The sequence below is a fragment of the Diabrotica virgifera genome, chromosome 3, assembly GCF_917563875.1.
Source record: "Diabrotica virgifera virgifera chromosome 3, PGI_DIABVI_V3a".
In the NCBI taxonomy this organism is placed as follows: Eukaryota; Metazoa; Arthropoda; class Insecta; order Coleoptera; family Chrysomelidae; genus Diabrotica; species Diabrotica virgifera.
This window is the reverse complement of record NC_065445.1, coordinates 244,427,090-244,454,829: the sequence shown is the minus strand read 5'-3', so window position 1 is coordinate 244,454,829 and position 27,740 is coordinate 244,427,090. Positions and strand designations below refer to the sequence as shown.

At 34.2% G+C, this 27,740-nt stretch overlaps 1 protein-coding gene across 5 annotated transcripts in view; it reads left to right on the top strand.

Annotated features, from left to right (window-relative positions):
• The window catches only part of LOC114336735 (protein Malvolio), a 99,164-nt gene that overhangs the window by 29,108 nt on the left and 42,316 nt on the right, over positions 1–27,740 (top strand). For 4 of the 5 annotated variants that reach the window (XM_028287098.1, XM_028287097.2, XM_028287100.1 and 1 more), the window contains exons 1-3: positions 7,707–7,756; positions 11,079–11,265; positions 17,714–18,063. In XM_028287098.1, the coding sequence (XP_028142899.1) occupies positions 7,722–7,756; positions 11,079–11,265; positions 17,714–18,063 (572 nt within the window). In that variant the 5' untranslated portion in view covers positions 7,707–7,721. Of the gene's footprint in view, positions 1–7,706; positions 7,757–11,078; positions 11,266–17,713; positions 18,064–27,740 lie in introns of those variants that run through there. The other variant, XM_028287101.2, reaches the window with a different exon arrangement.

The window sequence follows — 27,740 nt, the reverse complement described above, 5'->3', positions numbered from 1 at the left end:
TTCTGGAAATCTAATGAACTTTCTTATTTCAAATGGAACACCCTGTATATTTTTTTTGCGTTTTGGAATGCTTAAGGGACACTGATTATTTTTCATGATATTCCCTATACCTACCTAAATGCCATAATTTCGGAATTATTGCTACATTTATTAAAAAAAAATTTAAACAATTTATAAAAATCAATTTTTTCGGCCCAGGTAGACATTATTTTAGGTACCTTGGATCATTGTGAACAAAAAAGGTCTGTTGTAATTTTCCTCTAAAGTTAATCGTTTCCGAGTTATAAACAATTTAAAACTGAAAAAAATCGAAAAATGACAATTTTCTAGGTTCAAAAACACAAGTAAAAAATATTACTTTTGAAACTACGAAGTGCCTAAATTCAAGTTCAAGCCTAATTCAAGAAGGATACTGAACAACAGTGATGGCAGGAGGTCCCCTTGTCGCACCTCTGTACTGACTTCAAACTTATCTGTTTCTTTTCTAGTCAGAGGCGGCTCTAGCCCATGTAGCGCCCATGTGCAGTCGATGCGGCACCCTTTGGTAGACGGGCAGTCAAAATGGAATAGTCGAATAGGTACCTACCTTTTTTCCTCATCTTTAAGGAGAGAGGGTCTGGAATCGTCATCTCAGACATGGGAAGACATCTCAGTCCAGAACGCCGCCTGACTGACCTTAATGCAGGATTCATTCTTAGTAGCCCTAGCAATAGTTCCCGAGGTACTTTAAAACGCCCTCTCAACGCCGAGGCTATGCCTACCTGCCAAACCAGACCCTCTTCTGTCATCCAGCGCTCCGAAAGAGGAATGGCCGCTGCAAGGTCGACATCACTTCCGAGGCTCTTTACCTTCATTACACTGTCACAAAATTTACACCTGTCTCTCTTTCCATTCTGTTCCTTTCTACTATCCATCTGTTGCACTCTAGCATCGTATGTGTAACAGCGTCCTGGTGTCTGCAGTATAGGCATTCATCAGTGTCAGCCTTTCCTAACCTAGAGAGGTAGGCTCTAAAACACCCGTGTCCTGTGAGCACCTGCGTTAGGAAATAATCCAGGCGCCTGTGACTACAGTCCACCCAATATTTTAGGTTCGGGAGCAGCATCTTTGTCCACTGTGCCACATGCTCCGTGTTCAATTTTTCTTGCCATCTTTCAATTGTCTTTTCTGTTTCCTGTCTTCTCTCGGCCATAGTGAGCTCTGCTCTAGGTCTCTTCTCTCATATAGTTCTTTTCTTTTGACTACCACCACATGCAGCGGAACACATCCAGTGATGGCCCACAAGGCTGCGGCAGACATAGTCCTGTATCGCATGCCACTCGCAGCAGACTTGTTCTGTCCACTCGTGTCATGAGCCCCCTGTAGGCCTGTATCTCTGCCGCCTCATTCCAGACTAGTGCCGCGTAGAGGACGATCGACTGCACAACACCGTGCAAGGCCCTCCTTCTTTCGGATTTGGCTCCCCCAATGTTGGGCATCACCCTCCCAAACGCAGCCGCACTGTTTTCAGCCTTTTGGGTCACCACACGCATGTGCTCCCCCCACTTTCCGTTCTGGTCCAACGTCACTTCTGGGTATTTTACGTGTTTCTTGGGTATTAGACACGCCCCTGCACATTGTAGTACCACACTTTGTCTGTTTCTTTTCCCTGTTGGAATGATGGCTTCTGTCTTCTCTGCTGCGAGTTTCAGTCCGTGCTGTATCATCCATTTCTTCACAACGCCGCCTGCGTTCTGTACCCGGTATTTAAGATCTGGCTAGTCCCCCGCCACTACCAGCGAGGTCGTCCGTGAATGCGAAGGGAGTCGCACCCTCTTCATATCCACAGTTCATCATCCCGTCATATGCCAGGTTTCATAGCGTCGGACCCAAGACAGATCCTTTCTCCACCATAATTCTTCTCTCAAACAGATAGTCCGCTACCACATTCATCGGGTATCCAGGACATTCTCTCTGCTTCATTGCCTTCATTACCTCGTTCCAATGCAGCGTATTGAATGCATTACTAACATTGAACAACAACAGGGCCGCCCAACGGTGTTCATCCCCTCTATTGCGCAAAGTGTGGAATACACTCACTGTGCTTTTCCCTTTACAAGAACCAAATTTCCTCAGGAATAAGCCTCCCGACCTCTCAATCATGCAATTGATACGTCCCCGCAAACATTCTTTCATCGCGCATAAGCGCCATAACAGACGGGCGACTGTGGCCGGCTACTCTGTGGATCGACAAAAGTAGTTTCCGATGATGACCGTAGGTTCTTATGTGGAGTGGACGTTGCATCACAGACGAGCTGTGGCCGGCCACAGTCGCTCGCATAAGAACCCACGGTAAACTACTTTTGTGGATCCACAGAGTGGCTGGCCACAGTCGCCCGTCTGTTATGGGGCTAAGTGTCAATGTAATTTTTCATCAATCGTTTTAAAGCATATTTTATGTTGAAACAAAGTAAAGGACCTTTGGCGCTCGGCGCCCCCAACATCCCGGCGCCCGTGTGCACCGCACACCCTGCACAATAGGTAAAGCCGCCTCTGATTTCTAGTTATTTTCGCCCTATCAGTTACCGATAAGCAATTTGGTCTTGTTTCATTTTAAAATATTATTTTTTAGTTGTTAATGCAGCCCGTTATTGCACATGCAGAATTATTAACAGAATGCAGTTGTTATTTTTTTCATTTTTCGTTTTTTTCAGTTTTAAATTGTTTATAACTCGAAAACGATTAACTTTGGAGAAAAATTACAGAAGACCTTTTTTGTTCCCAATGATCCAAATAACCTAAAGTAATGTCTACCCGGGCCGAAAAAATTGATTTTTATAAATTGTTTAAATTTTTTTTTTAATAAATGTAGCAATAACTCAGAAATTATGGCATTTAGGTATAGGGAATATCATATGAAAAATAATCAGTATCCCTTAAGAATTCCAAAACTTAAAAAATATACAGGATGCTCCATTTGAAATAAGAAAGTTCATTAGATTTCCAGAAAAACGGAAGATTTGACAACAATGTTATTACCACTATAATATCGGCCGCATTAAAAGACCATGTGTACCAAAGAATATGTGTACCAAAATCTATAAAAATCGTTCCAGCGGTTTCCGTGAAAATAACGTGTTGCCAGACTTTTTCGCAACCCTGTACAAGTTCTGTTTTGTTGATTTCGGCTTCTTTGACGACAATTTCAAGAAGGATACTGAACAACAGTGATGGCAGGGGGTCCCCTTGTCGCACCCCTGTACTGACTTCAAACTTATCTGTTTCTTTTCTAGTCATTTTCGCCCTACTCTTTTTTTTAGTGCCACTTTTATCATTATTTTCACTAATTCCCATTTCACCTAGTACCTTGTATTGTATTTCTTTCCGTTTTACTTTGTCAAGAGATTGTTTAAAGTCGATTAATAGCCCAATCAGGGAACACAAAATTTTACGAAAACCTATAGGTAGTTGAAATTGTCTATTATTATATAAGAAAAAGTTTACAATTCTACATCTCCATTTTACAAAAATTGAGAAATACGGGGTGAAAAATATTTTCTCAGGAGTGAAAAAATGTACGTTCAAAATAGGCCCGAAATTGGATAAAATGACTAATTCTAAGCAACTTTTGTTCTATAGAGTTTTTTCACTAAGTCAATACTTTTCGAGTTATTTGCGAGTGAATATGTTCATTTTTAACAAAAAAAGACATGTTTTTGGGCGGTTTTTCGCAGATAACGCAAAAAGTAAGTATTCTAGCGAAAAAAATATTAATAACCAAAGAAATAACCAAAAAACAGAGCACTTTTCCGGGAAAATTCATTACAACTTTTTTAAAGTGTTTAAAAAAAAGTTTTTTGTTTTTTAAAAAAACTTCTAACATTAAAAATAAGTAAGTTACGCTCAAAATATTGTTGGTCCCTTTTATTTTTTGGTACAAAAATCGCGAAAATGACCCCCTAATTAGCTTCCCAAATAAAATTAATCGTTACCGCTTCACAAGTTACTTTACTTATAATATGTATTGTTTATATTATCTATAAGTTTCATTGGTTCAAAGTGCTTATTTTTGAAAAAAAATTGGGTTTAAAATAAAACATTTATTTAATTTTGAAAAAAAAATAGAATTGTTCATGGAATTAACTTTAAAATTATTAGTAATACCAAAAATATTAAAGAGTAATAAAATGTACGTTTTGCTTTTCTGAATATTTTTGCTTTTTTGTTTTCTTGTTAGACAAAAATTGGTTATGCTATGGCTGTTCAAAATTTGCCTAAACTCGTGATTAGTTACTCGTTCAAGCCATTTTAACTACAGCTTTTTCAAAAATAAGCACTTTGAACCGATGAAACTTACAGATCATATAAATAATACATAAGTAAAGTAACTTGTGAAGTGGTAATGATAAAATTTATTTGTGATGCTAATTAGGGGGATTTTCGCGATTTTTTTACCAAAAAAATCAAAGGGCCCAACAATATTTTGAACGTAACTCACTTATTTTTAATGTTACAAGTTTTTTTAAAAAACAAAAACAAACCTTTTTTTAAACGCTTTAAAAAAGTTGAACCGTTCCCCGAAAAGTGCTCCGTCTTTGGGTTATTTCATATTAGCTACAACTCTGCTTCTACTGGGTCTACAGACCTCAAGCATACACCATTTTTTTCAGTTTTTTATAAACTATATTTTTGCTAAGAATATTTTTTTCGCTGAAATACTTACTTTTTGAGTTATCTCCGAAAAATCGTCCAAAAAAATGTTTTTTTCTGTTAAAAATTAACATATTCACTTGCAAATAACTCGAAATGTATTGACTTAGGGAAAAAACTCTATAGAACAGAAGTTGCTTAGAATTAGTCATTTTATCCAATTCCGGACTTATTTTGAATGTATATTTTTCACCTTCGAGAGGGGGGTATTCCCCTCCACTTTTGTAAAATGGAGGGGATGTAGAATTGTAAACTTTTTCTTATATAATAATAGACAATTTCAGCTACCTATTCCCAAATTTTCATAATTCCTTTATTTTTTTTTGGGGTCAGATTGTTCGATGATCGGCCTATAATATTGCGAGTGTAAACCCATATATTCTTGTGGCTTGTGTTTCGCTCAGCAGGAAAATTTGCTGTGCTACGTCCTCTTCTGAATCGACATTACTATTCTCCTATGTCGTTATCTATGTTTTGTGATATCTTATCTTTTATATGTATTTTACTGCAAGCTGCAAATATTTTATATGCACCATTTAATAGCGGTATTCCCGTGTAATTATTGGAATAAGCTTTGTTGTCTTGTTTTTGCGAATTGGGCACAGTGTGGCTTTGGTCGATTCTTTCGGTAATGTGTAGTTGTTTCCATATTTCTTTCAGCATTTTTTCCAAATGCTAAATTAGTACTGGTTCTCTATAATTGAATGTTTCAAGTGTTACTTCATCGTTTCCTGGGCTCTTATTTTTCTTTAGTTTCTCTTACTTACTTAATCCAGAACTCGTCTACCTTTCGGTGTGAGTTATTACGGAGTTAGGTTCTCCGTCGTTTTCTTCCACATTTCCTTCCATTTCCTTCTATCCATGGCCAATGCTTTTGTTTCCTCCCATTATATTCCTCTTTTGTCGGCCGCTTCCATCACTTCTTCTGTCCACGTCTTTCTTGGTCTTCCTCTCTTCTTTCTTCCCATATCTCTCGTTTCATATATTTGTCTTACTATTTTCTCTTCTCCTCTTCTCAGTATATGTCCGAGCCATCTAAGTTGTCCTTGTTCGATTGTTGTTGTAACTGGATTAACTTTTCAGATTTTCTCTAAAGGTTTGATTTCTAATTTTATCTTTCCTTGTTTTCTCCTCTATTGTTCTCAAAAATCTCATTTCTGTGCTTATTAGTCTATTCTTTTGCCTTTTTGTTAATGCCCAAAATTCACAGGCATAGGTTAGAGTGGGTTTTACAATCTCTTTTACTATTTACGTTTTTATATTCTTAGGTAGGTATTTCTTTCTTTTCTAAAAAGTTACTCAAAATAATATTGTACAGCTTACCAGTCTTTGCAATTCTTTTATTTATCTCATCTTCTAATTTTCCATCCCGGCTTATGATTACCCCCAAATAATCTGTCTACCTGTTCAAGTTGCTTGCCATCTACTTCTATTTCATGTTTTCCTTTTTGTCTTCCAATTATCATTGTTTTTGATTTTTCTTTGTTTATTTTCATTTTTCTGATTTTTAGCTCTTCATACAATATGTTTATATTTTCTTGTAATTGTTTTTCTGACTCCCCAATGATCACCAGGTCGTCTACGTAGCATAGTTCTGTTATTTGTATCATTCTCAACTTCCAATATCATACATTATATTTTCTCCATTTGTGTTTGCATTCTTTTATTACGTCATCTAGTACTAGGTTAAAGAGTAGTGGGCTCAGGACACAACCTTGTTTTAATCCAATTTTGCTGTCGAATACTTTTGATTTTTCATTTCTTGTCCTTATATAGCTTTTCGTTTTTTCGTATAAACTCTGGATGCATCCTATTAGATCTTGTTCAATTTTTCTCTTCTCTAGTATTTTCCAAATATCTTGTCTTTTAATTCTGTCGAAAGCTTCTTCCATATCTATGAAACATACATGTATTTATTTTTCTGTTTTAAGAGCTTTTTCTATTATTTGTCTTATTATGAAAATCTGATCGTTCGTCCCTCTTTCTTTTCTGAAACCACTCTGGCTCTCCTCAAAGGTGTTTTCTAGTTTTTCTCTTAGTCTGTTTTCTAGTATACTAGCATAAAGATTTCCTACTGTGCTTCCAAGTGTTATTCCCCTATAGTTTGAGCATTCTTTGCTATCTCCTTTTTTATACAATGGTGTTATAATGCCTATCTGCCAGTCTAGTGGACTTTCTTTTCATTTTTAGCTTGGTTCATGATGTTTAGTAATTCTTGTTGTCTTTCTTCATTCATGTATTTGACCATTTCTGCAGTTATTTCGTCATGTCCCGGTGCTTTTCCCATCTTGATTTTGTTGATTGCGTTTGTTAATTCTTTTGTGTTATATTTCCTATCTGTTCCTGTTGCTCTTGTGGAGTGTGTTGATTTTTGTTTTGTTCTATCTTATCTCCTTCTACTTGTTTCGCTTCCAGGAGTTCTTCAAAGTATTCTCTCCACCTCTCCATAATCTCATTCTCTTCTGTATGGTTCCATTCTTATCCTTAACGTTTTTCAATGTATTTGGTTTTGGTTTTCTCATGCTCTTAAGTGTGTTATAGAACAATTTCTGGTTAGTTTCTCTATTACATATTTCTTTTTCATTAGGCGGTCTTTCCTCTGTTCATTCTTGATCGGTATTTTCCTTCAATTCTTCTTCTACATATTTACTCTGTTGTGAGTATTTCATTTAACAGCTCTTCGAAGTATTCTTTCCATGTGTTTAGTATTTGTAGTGTACAGGTTTTCTTTGGTAACCCTTTTTCTCATTTCTCAAAAAGTATCTACTCTAATTGCTTACTACCACTGGATCTGAAAATAACATTTTTTTTTTGTAATGTATCCTTAACTTTTGTCGAGCAGTTTAATACAATTCAAAATAACTTAATATGTATAGGTACCTAATATTCGTAACTAGTTCTTCGGGATATTTTAATGTTTTTCGGTAACTACCTTGCTAAAGAAGATTTTTTGTGTATGTTTATTCATGTAGGTAAATAAGTCTCTTTCGTGTCTTATATTATTTGGAAAATGATAAAATGTTCTCCAGTTAATGGATAAGTACCATAGAACCTATTATAATCTAAGGTATGTATGTAAATAGTTTCGATTAGTCTCTGTTTACAATTGAAACTATCCAGTTAAATCAGTCGACAGTTATTCCAGTCAAGAATAGATAGATACTCATAGTATTCAACATGTTTTAAATTCTTGTTCATTGCAATTTATCAATCAAACTTTCCAAGTTAACATTTCGTTGTATGTAACGAAAATTTCCTATTTGGATCTCTTTGACCCCGACGTTTGTTCTCATTCGGTATTGGTTAGTATTTAGGTCGTGATAGGGTCCGAAGTCTCTTCTGCGGATTTTTCCCTAAAAAAATGTTAGTTTTCTTTCCATTGCTTTTGATAGTGTCCACGTCTCACCCATACATGAGTACCGGTCTAATTCGTGTTTTATATTATATCCTTACTTTTGAGATTCGTGTTATGCTCTTGGATTCAATAATGTTGTGGTGGCTATACATATATCTGTTTGCTGCCAGAATTCTCCCTTTTATCTCTTCCGTGATATCGTTTTCTGCGGTGAATGTTGCTTCGAGACATTCAAAACGCTCTACTTTTTGAAAGTTTAATGGGCCTATTGTTACATTTTGCCCTATTCTATCTCGTCTCTTTTGTATGGTTTTTTACATATAGGTATCTACTTTCACCTTCTAGATCAGGGGTTCCCAAACTTTTTTGTACCACGCCCCCTTTTGTTGAAATGAAAGCTTCTCGCGCCCCCCCCCTTTAAAATAAATTGTATGAGCCTAAATAGGAACAAAACAAAAACAAATAAGTATTAGCTTGAAAACAAAACATTTATTTATTCTGCCATAAGATACAACAATATCAGTTTCCATTAAATACAAAAATTATTAATAAAAGAAAAATAGATTAGGTTGGTTAGTGCGATGGATATGCTTGCATTTTATTTACTAGTATGCTTATTGGTGGCTGAATTTTAGTAAGTGCACAGTACAAGTCACTACCAACATCAAGTTTATTCCGATACTTTGCTTTAATTGCCACGGGTGTTGAAAATCGCACAAATAGTTACTTGAAAAAGGCAAATATAAATGAAGAGCTTCCCGTGATACACTAAGATACACTTTGAAATATTTGAACCAAAATGAAGGTTTGTCAATTATAACAAAGTATTTGGCAGAGGAATCGTGCAAAAAATAATTTGGATTTATTTGCAAAGCATCTTCTTGAAGCGATTCAGGCAGGGAGTCTATGTTGACATGAAATGGATCAGTTGACATTCTGTAAATAAAATTGTCACAAGTGTTTGGGAAGTATTTCTGGAACTCTTCAATTAGGCTCTCCAAATGGTTTGATATTTGGATTTTCAAACTTGATCCTTCATAAATGTCCTTGAAGCGTGTTTCTTCTGAGATTGGCTCTACTTTAGAGAAATTTGAATAATTTCAGGGGTTTGCTGATATTTTACGCCTCCAAAGTTGAGTAACTAAGCCTCAATCACAATGAGTAACTACTATATTTGAGTCTCCACCCTGCTGTTTTAGGTTAAGGTTGTTCAACGAGTCAAAGATGTCTGACAAATAAGCCAATATTACTTGGGTACAATGTTTTTTGAAGGCCATGTTTAGCTCATTTTGCTTTTGATGTTCCAAGGTGATTACTTCATCTCAAAGGTCAAATAATCTTGCCAACATGTTTCCTTTTGAGAGTCGTCATCGTACTTCTGTATGAAGTAACAGTGTTTTGTGATCACTTTCTAAATCTTCACAAAGAGTTTTAAACAGTCGAGTATTCAACGCACTGTTTTTTTAATGTAGTACTTTAATACACAACTTTAAGACAGCCATAAGTTCATTTGGAAGGGTTTTTGCTGCCAAGGCTTGTCGATGTATAAAACAGTGTATCCCAATCACATCAGCATTTTTCTCTATTACTAATTGTAAATAGCCTGAGCGAAAACCAAGCATTGAAGGTGCGCCATCTGTACATAAACTGATCAGTTTTTGCCAAGAGAGTTCATGTTTGTCAAAAAACTCTCACACTGCTTTCATAACATTAATAGCTTTTGTTGTGGTCTCCACTCTCCAACTCTGTAGAAAAGAGTAGCTCGTCTTTCATTCTTTTGTTTTGAATATACCAAACATAAACAATTAACTGATAACATTGTGATATGTCAGTACTCAATACTCTCGTCTAGTTGAATAGCAAAAAATGGCGATTATTTTACTGCATCAACTATCTAATTTGTATGAAGCGATTAATTTTTAATTTTAGAAAAATAACTAAATTTAATTTAATGTTCAACTTCTTTCGTGCCCCCCCCCTGATATGTCCTCACGCCCCCCAGTTTGGGAACCCCTGTTCTAGATCATAATCATTCTTTCAATGAAGAGTTTCAAATTCTACATATTCAAAATAAAGGCCTTAAGCTATCACTTTTAGAATCAATGGAAATTAATAAATTGAAAAATACAGATATAATTCTGAATGACCAACTCGAGACAAACAGCTCCCCACTCCTCAACCTCTTCAGTTAAAGACTTAAAAAGGCAAACACATTGTAAAATATATCACTTGAGAAAGGCACTTTGCCGAAACAGCTGTAGTAATAACATAGTTGTAATAAATTTTGTGGAAGTATAGAAAACAAACGTTTTTCAGTGTTTTATTGTGAGATATAGGTATCTATTTTTTGTCAAAAGTTTCATTTACAGTGTTTCCGACAATATCAATGTCATCCTCGTATGCTAATAGTAGTTTTGATTCATTTACTGTCACTACTTATATTCTAATTTGTTGGCTTCGGCCAGCAAATAAATTAAAAACACTAACAAAAGGCACAAGCTACAAAAAATACTAAAAAAAACCCCAAAAAAACGGACAAGAGTGGCCCACATCCTCGAGCGCCGAGTCACCGAACTGGAGCAAGTACTACAGATCGATGATAAGATAAGTCACTAGAGATAGCAGGAATAGAGCTCCTCACGTTGGCCACATGATAAGAACTTTATTGACAGAGAGCCCCTATAGCGCATCAGAGTGCTATCAGGGGGAGAGTAGGGGATCTTCCTCGCCTCAATGAATTGTATCACCCGAATGTTATTCTCAAGGCAAGTCTCTCAGTCTGTGTTAAACACTATTGCTTTGTTGTTCTAATTTGTGTTGTTATTTCTACCATTCCCAGATTCCCAGGTTTATATTAAAGAGGAGAGGTGACAGCGTGTCTCCTTGTTTGATGCCAATGTTCATTTCAAACGATTTTGTTGGTAGAAACGTCTTCGTAGAAGTTGGTAGAAATGGAGAGTTCTCTTACATTATTAATAAATAATTTTAAACATATTTAAATGAATAAAATTATCAATTAATTTTTTTATTTCAGAATGGCCATCAAATCAAATATAACGCCGGATGGCGGAGACGGTGATGCAGCTCAAGAACAAGATTCAGGTACATCTTCAGTAACTTATAGCCCAAAAACAAACTCGAGGCCAAACGAATCCACCCAGTTGGCTTCTAAACAGACATATTTTGCAGACCAAAGAATTAGGATACCAGAAGTCGAAGGGGTAAGCAATTTTTAAATCATAAATTTTATACTCTAGTCTAGAGTCTAGGGTGTTTCGTGGCCGATTGAGATCCATGAGATTTTACAACTAACAACTACTGATTTTTATGTATTTTGACACGGTGAATCCAAATCTTCAACATGATAATCCGAATTTTTTGACAGGAGTTTGCTAGTAACAATTTAATTGTTTAAATGACTATAGCTAATAAACTAATAAATATATACCCTTTTTACAAATTATGTTTTGTTTCTTAAAAAAAAAACAAACTTTGAAAAATTAAAATTGGTTCATTAGAAGCCGAGATATTGCAAATTTATTATTAACAGATACGAAATTATCAACTACAATATCAAACATTTTTGAGTATAACTTTGCTTTTGTTCCACATAATAGTTATTTATGAAACCGTTCGTGAAGTATGCTTTTTGCGAACGCACGCGATGTTTAGAGCACGAGCGCAGCGAGTGCTATATATCGCGTAAGTTCGCAAAAAATACTTCACGCACAGTTTCATACAATATTTTATCTACGATAAACAAATAAAAAAACTGTAACTCTCAAAACTTTTGTTGTAATTTATTGCTCATATGTCATCACCATGACAACGCGAAAGTTAAGGATATTTGATTATATGAAAGTGTGCCAAAAAACAGTGCGAAAAAGTAAATCCCATTTAAAATACATTGTTACTTCACGCACACTTTAAACCCTTCACGCACTGCTATCTATAATGACAGTTTTCACAAACTAAAAACATACATAATATGACAGAGTAGATAAAAAGATTTTTCTACGACCGTTTAGTAATGTGCTCATTATTCGCTATTTTTGAATAGATAATAACACCTATTACTTTACCCGTGAGTAATAGTTCATTACTCACGGGCTGAAGTTACTCACGGGTCATTACTCACGGGCTGAAATTAGGTTCAAGTAGCGAATATCACTTTTAATATTAGTCTTATATAAACTGCAAATAAAATTACTTACAATAAAATAACTTGCTTATTTAACAAAATAATTATTGTAATTATTTATATCAATAATTAACTTCGACAATTTTTTAAACGATTTTTAACTGTAACAATGCGTCAGTATATTTTTTACCTTTAAACTTTGTTTACTATTATGAATTTTGACGTTTACCATTTTCAATGACAGTGACGTTAGCGTATTTGCTGTGTTTATTGGAATTTAAAACTTATATTGTGTTTATTTTATAAAGTTATCTTGTGATATATATTTTAAGTATAACATATTATATATAGTAATATTCTTATATTATATATAGTTAAATATAAATGTGCATTATAAATTTTTAAATACGTCAACCGACAATAGCCATTTCCTGTTTATTACAGTGACAGGAGGTACAAATTTATACTCATAATTTTTCGGAAATAAATATAACTTGAATTGACTATTTATTTATTGTTGTGTCTTTTACAATAGGTACATATAAAGACAGCATTGCTAATTAATAGTAAGCAACCAATTAGGTATTTAGCCGTGTACTATTGGTAAAAAAAATTAATTTTTGTAAATTATAATTTTAATCTGGAGTAGTTGATAATTATATTTTTTTACTAATTAAAATAAAGAAGGTCGTAGAAAAAGTATAGTATTCTACTTGCATGTAATGGCTATTACTCACTCTGATGAATTACGACACTCGCCTACGGCTCGTGTCGCAAACTTCATCATCGTGAGTAATAGCCATCATTACATGCTCGTTGAATAATATACTAATTTTCTATTCTCATACTATCTATAATATGTCAATTATGATTTCATTACCTGTATCATAATGAACTTCATTGTGATACATATTTTTAACCAATAGAATCGCGATATGACATTCGCGATGAATGGCGAGTCAAATACATACGCTTTGACAGTTCTCAATATGTAAACAAATTGACAAACTACTTAATTTGTTTGCGTTACAAAATTAACAAATTTGAATATATTTTTTGTTGTGAATGATCATAGAAAAAATCGTGTATAAAACTTGCATTTAATTATCATTATGAAGCTCGTACTATAAACTCGCCGCTAGGCGGCGCATTTCGTATTCCTCTTACTCGCTTCATAATGACCATCACTAAATGCTCGTTGCATAATATACTAAAGTACCTCATTTTAAAGCTATGATTATAATCTTTAAAATGAATTTAAAAAAATTAAATTGTCTCAATTTCTGACGAAGCTATACTCCCTGAAAACTTCTATAGTGTTTATTTTAATAAGTTAACAGGGGTGAAAAAGAAGAGAAAATTTAGTGTGACTTTTAATTTCAAATATCTCATTCAAAAGAATCTTTTTGTTTATTCTAAGGGACTTTCGGCCCTCGGTAATATAATAGAATCTTTCATTTTGCGTTTAAATTTTTCAAAAATATTTATTAGTTTTCTCGGGATTCGAAAAAAATGAAATACATTTAAAACACATTGAACATTTTGACAACCGACATTTTGCGCCTATGCTCTTAAAGTAAAAAAATTAGGTGTAAATAAACAATCGAATTTGTTTATAATGATTTTTCGGTGGTATGAGATCAAAAATGTTAGTATTGTCCTTTTCATAAGCATTTTTCAGTGCGTAACAAATGATAGGAATAGAATATCATGTTTATGAGGACTATACATAGTACAATGAAGAATGAACATTTTGGACTTTACTAAACTAATTTTGATAAAACTTTCTTTAAAATACAGTAATTTGAAATTTGAAGAGTGAAAAAAATATACTTTGGCCAAAATCAATTACAGTAGGAAAAATGAAAGAATACCCATGAACGAACATATAAAACACGCTGTATTTTTCTGTCACCGTGTCATACAAAAAATTGGCCAGCGCAACTACATGTAATAATTATTATTACATGTACTTGCGCTGGCCAATTTTCTTTGTGACACGGTGACAGGGAAATACAGCGTGTTTTATATGTTCGTTCATGGGTATTCTTTCATTTTTCCGACTGTAAGTATTTTTCAGATTCACATTGAAGTGCAGTTATTTTGTTCCTATCTTACTATTATAACCGGAATTTGTTACATTATCTAGAGTAGGTAGAACTTTACAAAAATTTTCTCCATAAGCTAGAGCTAATTTGTTGGGAATATTTGTATTCTCATCCGAATCAGGTCCTATTCAAAAAGCCTTTGAAAATAATATTCTTATAGTGAAAAATTTATAGTAATCAGTCTTATAATGATAGCTTTAAAATGAGGTGCTTTAAATCTTTTTATATTGAGTGAAAGCAAAATGAAAATGTTAGATATACAGTAAAACCTCCGTTAACCGAAACATTTTTAACCGAAACATCGTTTAACCGAAATGGCTGACAGTTTCAATAATTTCGTCAATAAAGAGTGAATTAAAAAAAGCAATAAAATTAAGGAAAATGAACATGTTTACGAGTGTTTTTTTAAGAAATCTTCTATTTTCTGTTGTATTTTCCTTTGACAACGATGTTTTGCAGCTATATCTCTCCAATACTATGTAATTTGATACAAGAATACAAAAAACAATGTTATTTTTAATTCTTTTTATCCGAAACGGTCTCCCCCCTCTATTATTTCGGTTAACGGAGGTTTTACTTAATCGATAATTTTTTAATCATAAATTTGCAATATCACGACTTCTAAATTCTAATGGACCGATTTTAATTTTTCAAAATTATCTCAGCTACATTTCTTGTGTGAAACACTTTTTTTTATACGGCTACAGAGTCCAGCTTATTCGTCTCGTTTTAGATATCAAATTTCTGACGACTGGACTAATATGGTTTCATCTGCATTTCTCATGGCAATTATAGTTTCGTCATTCACCATAACGCGTGCCCAATATCTTTAGAATTTAATGCCCTTTTAAAAATCTATTTTAAAGAAAATTGTTAGTAACGGTGTCATCATGCAACCTTGACGAACTCATTTTTTTCACATATAGGTACTTGCTCCCATAGACTTTTTATATTTAAATCATAACTAATTATGTATAATACAATCAAAATCCTGTCTCAGTTGTTTACATATATTTTGCGTATTTATTATTTATGAAAAGTCAAGGATTTCTGGTACTCTGTATAAAATTTCCTATAGAAGCAGTAACATTAACATTTCTGTGAAAACCTCTCTTAAAATTGAACTAATTACCATGTCCCATCGATTTAAATTCTTACATTTAAATGCTAAAATATTCAAAATAAAAAGAACCAAAAAGAGTTTGCAGATCTGAATTCCAAGAACTGTAAATGTCATGTTGTATATAGTTTATATATGTGTTTTAATGTGTTGTTTTGTTTATCAGACCCACAAGGAGGAGTAATGGGTGAAATAATACAAAAAATATTCCTACTTGATAAGGGATATCAATTAGGAAACAATGATAGTTGAAGTTCACTGGCTTCTTTAATTTTTATATTTGCTATTTGCGTATCTTTATTTTTATACACTGGATTTTCGTACTGAACTATGTAACTTTTTTATTTTTTTAATTATACAAGGTGATTTAGTGAAACGGTACGATTTGACAACGATGCTGACGATAAACTAGAGTAATAGGCCAGGGTAATAAGACAAAAATACGGAATGGGACGTTTCGATGCCGCCGGTTCATCGCCGGCCGTTTCGATGCCGCCGGTTCATCGCTAGTCCATTTCATCGCCGTCATATCTCGCATTTTCTAGAATTCCTAATTAATACTAAAAATAACTAATAATTGTAACTGTCGAAAATTCGGAAATATATCAGATAACAATTAATTGACTGGCGATGAATCGGCCGGCATCGGCATCGAACTGGCGGCATCGAAACGGCGGCGATGAAACGTCCTAGAAATATACCCTGTTCGTGACACTTCAACAGCCAGGGTACTGAAGCGTTTTTCGACAGGTAATACCTATAGGAACTAATTGTAACTATTTCCTGCGTAGGATCTGGCGGCCATTTTTATTTATAAACAATTAACTGCCAAAAAATGGCATTTCCCCTTTTTTTTTCAAATCAACGGAAAGCAGTGAAACTTATGATTTTTTTAGTACAAATATCTTCGAGATTATGGAAAGAGCTTTAAAATGACGTATTGAAAAGTTTGATATACTCATTTATTGTCAATGTAATTGCGAAAAAAGGTCGGAATTGCAAAAAAAAATATTTTCGCAATAACTGTTGTAAAAATGAGTGTACAGCTTTGAAATTTTTGTCAAATGAGGGTTCTTTGGTGCTTAATATGTGATAAAAATTTCAAAGCGATTCATTCAATTGTTTAAATTTTATTCAAATTGTTTATCCCAGAGAACATTTTTTTTGCAATAACATAAGTCAGAAAAAAAGGCGTTAGGACCATTCCACAGGTGTCAAATGAAAGAGCATGAGCTACATTTTCAACATGATTCAAAAATGTGAATAAACAATGCATTTATTAATAATAAATAATTATGCAAAAGTATCGTCAATTTTTCTTTATAAACTTTTTGAATAACTTTTTCCAAAAAAATTAACTTTTTTACCCTGTTTTAAGTGTACAACGACCGAGTAATGTTATTTATATCATAATTGATAAAAAATTGTAATAAATATATATAATTTCTTATATAACAAAATAAAAGGTTTATAAGGAAAGATTTACGACACTTTTGCATAATTATTTATTACTAATAAATGCATTTTTTATTCACTTTTTTTAAACCAAGTTGAAAATATAGCTCATGCTCTTTCATTTGACACCTGTGGAATGGTCCTAAAGTCATTTTTTTCTGACTTATGTTATTGCAAAAAAATTTTTCTTTGGGATAAACAATTTGAATAAAATTTAAACAATTGAATGAATCGCTTTGAAATTTTTATCACATATTAAGCACCAAAGAACCCTCATTTGACAAAAATTTCAGAGCTGTACACTAATTTTATACAACAGTTATTGCGAAAATATTTTTTTTTGCAATTCCGACCTTTTTTCGCAATTATATTAACAATAAATGAGTATATCAAACTTTGTAGTACGTAATTTTAAAGCGTTTTCCATAATCTCGAAGATGTTTGTACTAAAAAAACGGTAAGTTTTCATTAATTTGAAAAAAAAAGTAAAAAATGTCATTTTTTGACACTTAATTGCTTATAAGTAAATAAAAATGGCCGCCAGATCCTACTCAGGAAATAGTTACAATTTGCTCTTATAGGTATTACCTGTCGAAAAAACGCTTCAGTACCCTGGCTGCTCAAGTGTCATGGAAAAAACCTTATTACCCTGGACTATAAGCGCTTGCGACGTAAACGCTGTGAATCTAGAGAGTGGGAAAGTTTAATTATCATGAAGTTAAATATGGATACTGATTTCTAAAAGTGTAAAAAATCGTGAATATGAGGAGTCATGCATAACTTTTGAACTGTTCGACGGTACCTTTTAATTATAGCAATCTCATACGGAATCGTTTCTTTTTCAGACGGGGTTCAGCTTTAGAAAATTATGGGCGTTCACAGGACCAGGGTTTCTGATGTCCATCGCCTACTTAGATCCCGGCAATATCGAAAGCGATCTACAAAGTGGAACCGTCGCCCAATATAGGTTACTATGGGTACTTCTTAGTGCAACTCTTTTAGGACTTTTAATGCAGCGATTGTCGGCCAGACTGGGCGTTGTGACGGGTCTACATTTAGCAGAGATGTGTTATAGACAATATAGGAAAGTACCGCGACTGATATTGTGGATAATGATAGAGATAGCGATTATAGGTAGTGATATGCAGGAAGTGATTGGTACGGCAGTGGCTATATACCTTCTTTCAAATAGAGTGTAAGTATAAGTAGTTATACTCTTAGATTTAAGATTCCATAAACGTATATATTTCAATCAAAAATGAATAACCATTTTCAATTTCGTTGCAACACGAAACTACAGCCGCATCATTATTCCAGTTCAATCAGAGAGTGCAGCAAGGTTTTTTGTATATATTTCAAACACCATGTAAGGGATAGTATTATGTGACAACATAGAGGACCGCTTTGGAAGAAACCTCCATAATGCATAATGCATAACGCATTCTCCATAATGTACCCATCAGGTGACGTTAGGTCTGGTTATTGCGTTGGGTATGGAAAATCACTGCCAAGCGTAATAAGGCGATCCACACCATTTTTGATTTTAAGCTTTGACCGTTTTCGCGACCTTTTCCGTATGATCGATACTCCTCGATAATAGTGCTCCACGATTACATTTTTTTATGCAAAACTGAGAACCATCCTGAAGCACCTAACTTGAATACGACATTCACATACGTTATAACAACGCTCGGAAACCACTCAGTACGTTTCGGCGCATGAAACATACAAAGTACCCCGCACAAACCTTATGGAAATTAGGTCCCAGTGGATTTAGTTCATACTTTGGGCAAATACTCTTTGAAGCATTGTGATGAAAAGTTCTCATGAGCACAACTCGATCGTATGGAGGATTTTCAAGATATATAGGCACAAACTCGGAAAATTATAAGATTTACTGGGTATTCCAATTCCCTGAGTTACTGGTTATCTGGCAACATGTAAAAGTTTGGATCAAAGAAAAGTACTAGCAGTCTAGGATTTTTTCCTGGCTATCCAGTGGCCACCTTTACTTTGACCTTGACCTTCAACGGACGTCATCTTCTAGAGTTTCAAGGGTTTTCGGCATTAAATTGATATAAACAGATTACTCATGGGTTTTTGGGATCGCTAAACACGAATATGCCATCAGAATTGACCTCCGAAGCACGTGGTGGCCAGGGCCACTGCAAGGGACGTCATCTTCTAGAGTTTCGATGGTTTTCGGCATTTAATTGATGCAAATGAATTACTGGGGGGTTTTTTGAGGTCGCTAAATACGAATATGCCACCAGAACCGACTCCCGGAGCACCTGGTTTGCAAGGTCAATGAAAGGGGCTGCTGGAGTTTCGAGGGTCTTGGGTACTACATTAATGCAAAGGATTAGTTATGGGTTTTTGGGGTTGCTGAACACGAATACGTGATCAGCACAGACACAGGAGCACCTGGTGCCTAAGACAGGTTATCTTCTGGAGTTTCGGAGGAATCAACTGGATTACTCTTAGATTTTTGGGGTTGTACAACATGCATACACTATCAGATCCGACTCATGAATCACATTGTGCCTACGGCACTTCATCTTATGGAGTTTCGAGGGTTTTCGGCATTAAATTGATAAAAACGGATTACTCATGGCTTTTTGGGGTCGCTGAACGCTAATACGTCATCAGATTCGACCCACGGAGCACATGGTGCCTAAGTTTATTAATCTTCTCGAGTTTCGAGAGTTTTCGGCATTAAATTAATACGATTGGATTACTCACGGCAGCCCCAAAAACCTGTGAGTAATCAGTTTACATTAATTTAGTACCGAAAGCTCTCTAATCTCCAAAGCATGACGTGCCTTAGGCACCAGGTACTCCGATGTTTGTTCTGATGGGGTATTCGTGTTCAGCAACTCCAAAAACCGATGAGTAATCCGTTTGGATCAATGTAGTACCGAAGACCCTCGAAACTCCAGGAGCCCCTTTCATTGACTTTGGAAACCAAGTGCTCCGGGAGTCGGTTCTGGTGGCATATTCGTGTTTAGCGACCTCAAAAAACCCTCCAGTAATTCATTTCCATCAAATAAATGCCGAAAACCATCGAAACTTGAGAAGACGACGTCCCTTGCAGTGGCCCTGGCCACCACGTCCTCCGGAGGTTAATTCTGATGGCATATTCGTGTTTAGCGATCCCAACCGTTAAAGGTCACAGTCAAAGTAAAGGTCGTCATTGGATAGCCAGGAAAAAATCCTAGACTACTAGTACTTTTATTTAATCCAAACTTCTACATGTTGCCAGATAACCAGTAACTCAGGGAATTGGAATACCCGGTAAATCTTATAATTTTCCGAGTTTGTGCCTCTATATCTTGAAAATCCTCCATACGATCGAGATATGCCCATGAGAACTTTTCATCAGGATGCTTCAAAGAGTATTTTCCCAAAGTATGAACTAAATCCACTGGGACCTAATTTCCATAAGGTTTGTGCGGAGTACTTTGAGGCATATGTATTTCAGTAGGTACTGTTTATTTTAGCGAAATGAATTTCGACTCAATTCAAGCTTTCTGCTTAACCTAGGTATCACATACCAAAAGGCACCGCCAGGAAAACATTCCACTTTGCGGTTCAGAGAGCCCATATGAAACGAGTCTTTGTACTCTATGCAGAGTATGGCATTAACAAAACAAGAAAATCTACGGTTTCGTTTTGATTAAAATCTGTCTTCCTCCATCCCCCGATAGCACTATTTCTAGGTCTACCTGTTGTCAAGGAGGCTCTAAGGAAGACAGATTTTTACCATTCCGACCGTAGATTGTCGATATAAATTAAAATAATTTAAATCGCAGTATGGATAGAACGCCCTCTAACGGGGAATAAGCGAAATTAATTTCGACTCAATTCAAGCTTTCTGCTTAACCCAGGTATCACATACCAAAAGGCACCGCCAGGAAAACATTCCACTTTGCGGTTCAGAGAGCCCATATAAAACGAGTCTTTGTACTCTATGCAGAGTATGGCATTAACAAAACAAGAAAATCTACGGTTTCGTTTTGATTAAAATCTGTCTTCCTCCATCCCCCGATAGCACTATTTCTAGGTCTACCTGTTGTCAAGGAGGCTCTAAGGAAGACAGATTTTTACCATTCCGACCGTAGATTGTCGATATAAATTAAAATAATTTAAATCGCAGTATGGATAGAACGCCCTCTAACGGGGAATAAGCGAAATTAATTTCGACTCAATTCAAGCTTTCTGCTTAACCCAGGTATCACATACCAAAAGGCACCGCCAGGAAAACATTCCACTTTGCGGTTCAGAGAGCCCATATAAAACGAGTCTTTGTACTCTATGCAGAGTATGGCATTAACAAAACAAGAAAATCTACGGTTTCGTTTTGATTAAAATCTGTCTTCCTCCATCCCCCGATAGCACTATTTCTAGGTCTACCTGTTGTCAAGGAGGCTCTAAGGAAGACAGATTTTTACCGTTCCGACCGTAGATTGTCGATATAAATTAAAATAATTTAAATCGCAGTATGGATAGAACGCCCTCTAACGGGGAATAAGCGAAATGAATTTCGACTCAATTCAAGCTTTCTGCTTAACCCAGGTATCACATACCAAAAGGCACCGCCAGGAAAACATTCCACTTTGCGGTTCAGAGAGCCCATATGAAACGAGTCTTTGTACTCTATGCAGAGTATGGCATTAACAAAACAAGAAAATCTACGGTTTCGTTTAGCACTATTTCTAGGTGCACTATTTCTAGGTGCACTATTTCTAGGTGCGATAGCACTATTTCTAGGTTCGTAGAGCATTTAGACAAATATTCTGTTAATTGTCCCTATAATTGTAGTATTTCCAGTTGTTTGCCTTTTATTTTGTACTTTTTTGCCTAACAGTTGTTTCATAACTTTTTTTTCAATATATCTTTTTCATCATTGATTTCGCATAACACTTGATATCTTCAATATTAAATTCTATACTGCCTCCTTATTGATCCAATATTGAAATTTTTTCATAGTTTTATTTCAAGGGATTAGCCTATCTATTATTTCCACTTTCTTGTTGATGTACAGGGTTATTCACTGTATTTTGACCCCCCTGTAAACTGCTTTATTTACAGAATTAGAAAAAAATGTAAAATACAAAAGTTATTCGATTTTTAAATTATGATTTTTTGACATATATATCGTACTAGTGACGTCACCCAGTTGGTCCTTATGACGTAATCGACGATTTTTATAAATGGGAATAGGGGTCGAGTGCCAGCTCATTTGAAAGGTTATTCAATTCCCTATTCAGTAATATAAACATTAACATGATTAATTATACAGGCTGTCCAAACAATTTTTTAAATTAAATTAATTGACACAAAAAGAAGACTGTATGTACTTTATTTAATTTAAAATACATTCTACTGCTGTCAGAAAACAGAAATAAATATTTATTGAACAAATAAACATTAATTTTCACTTAAATTCAATGTTCAAGCTGCCACCCATCTGCCTCTTGGCAGTTTGAACATTGAATTTAAGCAAAAATCAATGTTTATTTGTGCAATAAACTTTTATTTCTGTTTTCTACCAGCATTAAAATGTATTTTAAATTAAATAAATTACCTACATTCTTCTATTTGTGTCAATTAATTTAATTTAAAAAAAATTTGGACACCCTGAATAATCATGTTAATGTTTATATTACTGAATAGGGAATTGAATACCCTTTCAAATGAGCTAGCACTCGACCCCTATTTTCATTTAAAAAAATAGTCGATTACGTCATCACGCCCAAATGGATGACGTCACTAGTACGATATATATGTCAAAAAATCATACTTTAAAAATCGAATAACTTTTGTATTTTACATTTTTTCTAATTCTGTAAATAAAGCAGTTTACAAGGGGATCTGAATAACCCTGTACATAGTATGTAGCATTTTGATGGTAATTAAGATGGTGTACTTCTTTAAGGGCCGGTTGTTCGAACGCTAATCATAAATGATCATTATCAAATATTTAAATACTGTCACAACTGTCAATGTCAACTTTGATTGGATTGCTGAAAACGTAATTATTGATTACAATTATGAAATTAGTTAATCAATTATGTTTATAATTGTTATGTTAATTGATTTACTAATCTCATAATAATAATCAATTATGTTTTCAGCAACCCAACCGAAGTTGACATTTACAGTTGTGACAGTAATTAAATATTTGATAGTGATCATTGTTGATTAGCGTTCGAACAACCGACCCTATGTGTGTTTCATTAATTTGGATTTTCGTTCTCCATTGTCCTGCTCACGTTTTAAACCTATTTATTTGCAGTTCCTTTTTTTACAACGCACTAATTTTAATATATCTGCTATTATTTCGCAAAATGATTATTTTGAATTTAATTTTAGTCGTATAAGCAGTTAAATATTTATTGTTGATGAAATATTAAACAAAAATACAGGGTTTACATAATTAGAAGATTAACATAGCTAATTTTAGGATTATTTGTTTGCTAAATTTTATACCTTGTTATTGTGATTCTCTAAACTTGGGTTATTTACTACGCCTATACAGGGTGTCTATAAACTCCCTTCAAAAAAGAAAACGACATTTTTGAAGAAAGTTTAGATTTGACGTAAAAATCCAAAATTGCTTCCTAAGGGAGTCAAAAATACTGATTAACCGAGGATTACAAGAAGCCGAATAACTAGTCCAAGACAGAGAAGGAAGGTAGGGAATTGCAAAAAAATTATAAAAATTTGAAGATTAGGAACTATCTATTACATAATGGATATATGGTGAAGTTAAGATTAAAGTGAGATTACAAATTAAGGGATTAATTTGTGATTGAACAATCAGCATGCCTTCACTGATTAAATTTTTAAATTATTACAAGGTCAAAACTAACTTTATCATAGTGTATGGAAAGGACCCCGATACACTCCATATGGAAAAGTGGTCCCAGTCAAATTTAACGAAACTTTGGTCAATGATAGTCCTCAGTGAGTAGATAAAAAAAGTCCATGGCAAATAGGTCTGAAAAACTATTATTCTTGAGCTACAGTCTTCTGAAGTTTTTAAATTCAGGTAATCAGTTTACGTTAAGTGCACTAATTCACGGTCTAGAGAATGAAAATATATATTACTGAAAGAAGACAGACTCATTTTCTTCATGCATATTTGCGTGTTGCATATGAATTCGTGGTCAAAAATAGATGAATAATATTGTATTCTTCAGAAAACTGAAGAAGTGCGATAGAAAATGTGCTGCTAGAGTGACATAACAATTATCATATTTTCATGAATGCTTCACACTTATCCAATACCAACATAGCTGTAGTTACACCTTATCTTTAGAAAACTACTGATGAACAGTGGCGGATTTAAGGGATAGGGGAATTCCCCTAGTAACACGGTCCAGAATTAAAGTAAAAATTGTTGTTCAACGTGTGTATTACACGTTGAAATATGTTAGCTTACATGCAACTTACTACAGAGAGACAAATTCAACCCAATTAACTAGACAGTTAGGAAAATAAAGGGAACTTATTGCACATATTATTACCTATGTCTTTTATGTAGTTTGGATTTATCTGTTTTATATATTTTGGGGTTGGTGTTTTATTGGAAGTCGCCTCCCTCCCCCAAGGCAAATGTTCCTCCATTGCTACTGAAATATCTTGATAGGTCTTAGTTAACACGACATAAAATATGATGCATCTAACCAAAATCAGCAAAATCTTAACGTACAGATAATCGAAGATGACATAAACCCAATTTTTCCATAGATGATTGTAATTAATTAATATTTCGCGTTTACCTACTACAATGTATGTACTTTGTTTTTTCTTTTCGTATTGAGATCAAGTCCATTTAATCTACTCATATTTGATATGCTGGAGATTATTCTTTGCAAATTATCCAAGATATTTACAAAAACTACTGCTTCTTCGGCATATCTAATGATTTTTAGAGGCACTCTATTCTACATGCGTGAAAACGTGAGATGTCTTGTTCTGCTCTAGCAGCACTTATTGTGGTTATTCCTCAATTTTCTGAAGGCGCTTCAGTAGCAGTGGCGGAACATTTGCATTAGGAGAGGGGGCGACTTCCAATAAAACACCAATCCCTAAATGCATAAAATAGATAAAACCCAAACTACAAGACATAGATAATAAAAAGTGCAATAAGTTTCCTTAATTTTCCTAAATGTCGAGTTAATTAAGAAGATTTCTGAAAATTATTATGTCTAAACCATACACCTACTCTTCTTCTTCAAGTGCCGTCTCCTAATCGGAGGTTGGATATCATCATCACTATCTTTACTCTATCCACCGCTGCTCTAAAGAGTTCTATAGAACTGCATCTAAACCAGTCCCTTAAATTCTTTAACCATGACACTCTCCTTCTTCCTATACTCCTTCCGCCTCTTATCTTTCCCTGTATTATCAGTCTTAGCATTTCATATCGCGGTCCCCTCATTACGTGTCCCAGATATTGTAACTTTCTTATTTTTATTGTGTTTATTATTTCGCATTCTTTACCCATTTCTCGCAGTACTTCCGTGTTCGTTTTCCTCTGTGTCCATGCTATTCTAAGCATTCTTCTGTAACACCACATTTCAAATGACTGTAGCTTATTTATGTGTTCTTGCTTTAATGTCCAGCTTTCAAGTCCATATTGTAGTATCGAGAACACGTAGCATCTCAAAGCTCTTGCTCTCAGTTCTAAGCTAAGGTCTTTGTTGCAGAGAACTGTTTTCATTTTTACAAACGCATTTCTTGCTATTTCTATCCTGGTCCTTATTTCTGTTGTTTGATCATTTTTCTCTGAAATCCAGGTTCCTAGGTATTTGTATTTATCAACCCTTTCTATCGGTACATTTCCCAAATATATGCTTGTTTGTATGTTTGTTTTCTTAGTTATTATCATGTATTTGGTCTTTTTTATATTCATTTTTAGTCCATATTCCTTACAGAAATTGTTTGTTTTGTTCAGTAGTAGTTGGAGTTGTTCAGCAGAGCTTGCTATAATCACGGTGTCATCTGCATATCTTATGTTGTTAATAGATCTTCCGTTAATTATTATTCCTTCACTTTGAGATAGCAATGCTTCTTCAAAAATGGCTTCACTATATGCATTAAAGAGTAATGGAGACATAATACATCCCTGCCGAACTCCTCTCCTGATTTCAATTTCTGGACTGGGTTCGTTATCTATTACAATTTGTGCTCTTTGATTCCAGTAAAGGTTTGTTATTATTCGTAAGTCCCTTTTGTCTATGTTTTTTGTCTTTAGAATTTGGACTAATTTTTCATGTCTTACTTTGTCAAAAGCCTTCTCAAAATCAACGTAACAAACATGCACATCCACATTCATGTCCATGCATCTTTGAGCTAACACATTAAAAGCAAATAACGGCTCTCTGGTTCCTAGTCCGTTTCTGAACCCAAACTGACTATCATCTATTCCTTACTCTACAGATAGATTATATAAGGATAGTAATATATTTGACTTGAAACAGTTATACTTTCTTTGTGTGTCTTTAAAATATCACACCATGAAAACAGACAACAATTTACCATCACATGAGCATGATACAAGAGGCAAACACCTTTATATGATTCCGAAAATGACAAAGTCCTTCTGTCAAAGAAGTTTTCTATTTCTAGCCCCAAAAATATATAATCATATCCCCAATGATATCAAAAATACTAAGAATGTTCTTCTATTTAAAAAAAATTAAAATCATTTCTGATGGAACAAACAAGAAATTTTTGTGACATCATTATAGTTGCTTAAATTTACATACATTAAAAAACAAAAAAAAAATAAATGAAACTCTAGAGTCACTACCAATTTTTATACCTATATTTCAAATTTTATATTGTTTTAAACTGATTTATTTTGCTTATTATTTTTATCATATTTAATAAAACATGCGTATATACACCATTCTTCAACAATATTACTAACTAATTGAGCCATACATAATTGTTTAAAAAAAATTAATTATTCGTGCTTTATTGTTAAACTAAGTATTTATTTTATTGTTTTCATTATATTATTTATTCTACGTATCATATTTACTAAAACATAACTGTGTATTTACAATTAAAAAAACGTACCTATCTATTTATTGTATTATATTATATTGTATTATGTTGCTATTTATGTTATTTATGTTATTTACGTTAATATGTTATTATTTATTATTTTATATCATATTTACCGAAACAGGTGTATCCACACCTCTCGGAGACCTTCGGGTTAATTTATTCACTTTAGCTGTAAATATCTAAAAAGATTGTACCTATTATTGTTGAATAAATTATTATTATTATTATTGTGTTGAATTTATCTGTCTATAGTAAGTTTCATGTCAGCTAATATATTTTTGTTGTTTCAACAATTTTTTCTTTAATTCTGGACCGTGTTACGGTGGAATTACTCTATTTCCCCCTAAATCCGCCGCTGCGCTGTTCAGTGTAGTTTTCTAAAGATAAGGCGGAACTGCAGCTATGCTGGGATTGGATAAGTGTGAAGCATTCATGAAAATATGATAATTGTTATGTCATTCTAGCAGCACATTTTCTATCGCATTTCTTCAGTTTTCTGAGGACTTTTCGGAGGTTTTCTGAACACTAAAATACGATGCATCTATTTTTAACCACGAATTCATATGCAACACGCAAATATGCATGGAGAAAATGAGTCTCTTCTTTAAATGATAGATATTTTCATTCACTTGACCGTGAATTAGTGCACTTAACGTAAACCGAGTCTTCTTCTTCACGTGCCATATCAGAATTATCCGACGTTGGCGATCACCATTGCGAAGGCTTCTCGATCTTCTGTAATATGGAATAGTTGTCCTGCATTTGATATCTGAGTCCATTCACGAA